This window comes from Formica exsecta, unplaced genomic scaffold (genome assembly GCF_003651465.1).
Source record: "Formica exsecta isolate Colony F162 unplaced genomic scaffold, ASM365146v1 scaffold138, whole genome shotgun sequence".
In the NCBI taxonomy this organism is placed as follows: Eukaryota; Metazoa; Arthropoda; class Insecta; order Hymenoptera; family Formicidae; genus Formica; species Formica exsecta.
In genome coordinates, this window is record NW_021848711.1 from 1,909,523 (window position 1) to 1,910,041 (window position 519).

General features: G+C 37.2%; 1 protein-coding gene across 1 annotated transcript in view; it reads left to right on the plus strand.

Moving 5' to 3' along the window:
- LOC115246074 (twitchin) overlaps positions 1-519 on the plus strand; it is a 111,181-nt gene that overhangs the window by 64,070 nt on the left and 46,592 nt on the right. Inside the window, 1 exon segment of the mRNA XM_029824661.1 lies at positions 184-486. Coding sequence (XP_029680521.1) covers positions 184-486 — 303 coding nt within the window.

The window sequence follows — 519 nt, forward strand, 5'->3', positions numbered from 1 at the left end:
CTTCAATAGATGAAATCTTGCTCAATTTTATCACAGTGATTATTATTATTACGGTAAAATATCGATTAAAAAGATGATGAAATTTTTCTCTTCAGTTATATAAATATATATATATTTTTTTTAATTTCTTTAATTTTATTAAAGTATATATAAATTTATAGAATGCTTTCTGAAATATTTCAGATGCTCCGGCAGCACCTGGACTCCCAGAGATCATTGATTGGTCGGAAAATATGGTGAAACTCAAATGGGAGCCACCGATAAGAGACGGCGGTGCACCAATTACCGGATATATTATCGAGATGAAAGATAAGTTTGGTAGTAACTTTGTCAAAGCCGCTGATGTCGAAGGGCCCATATGTACTGGCACAGTTCCCCGGTTGGAAGAGGGCAATCAATATCAATTCAGGGTACGCGCTGTCAACAAGGCTGGTCCTGGTGAACCTAGCGAGGCCACGAATCCGCATACTGCTAAAGCCCGTTGGCGTAAGTAAAGTCTTACATTATTATTAAAGACTA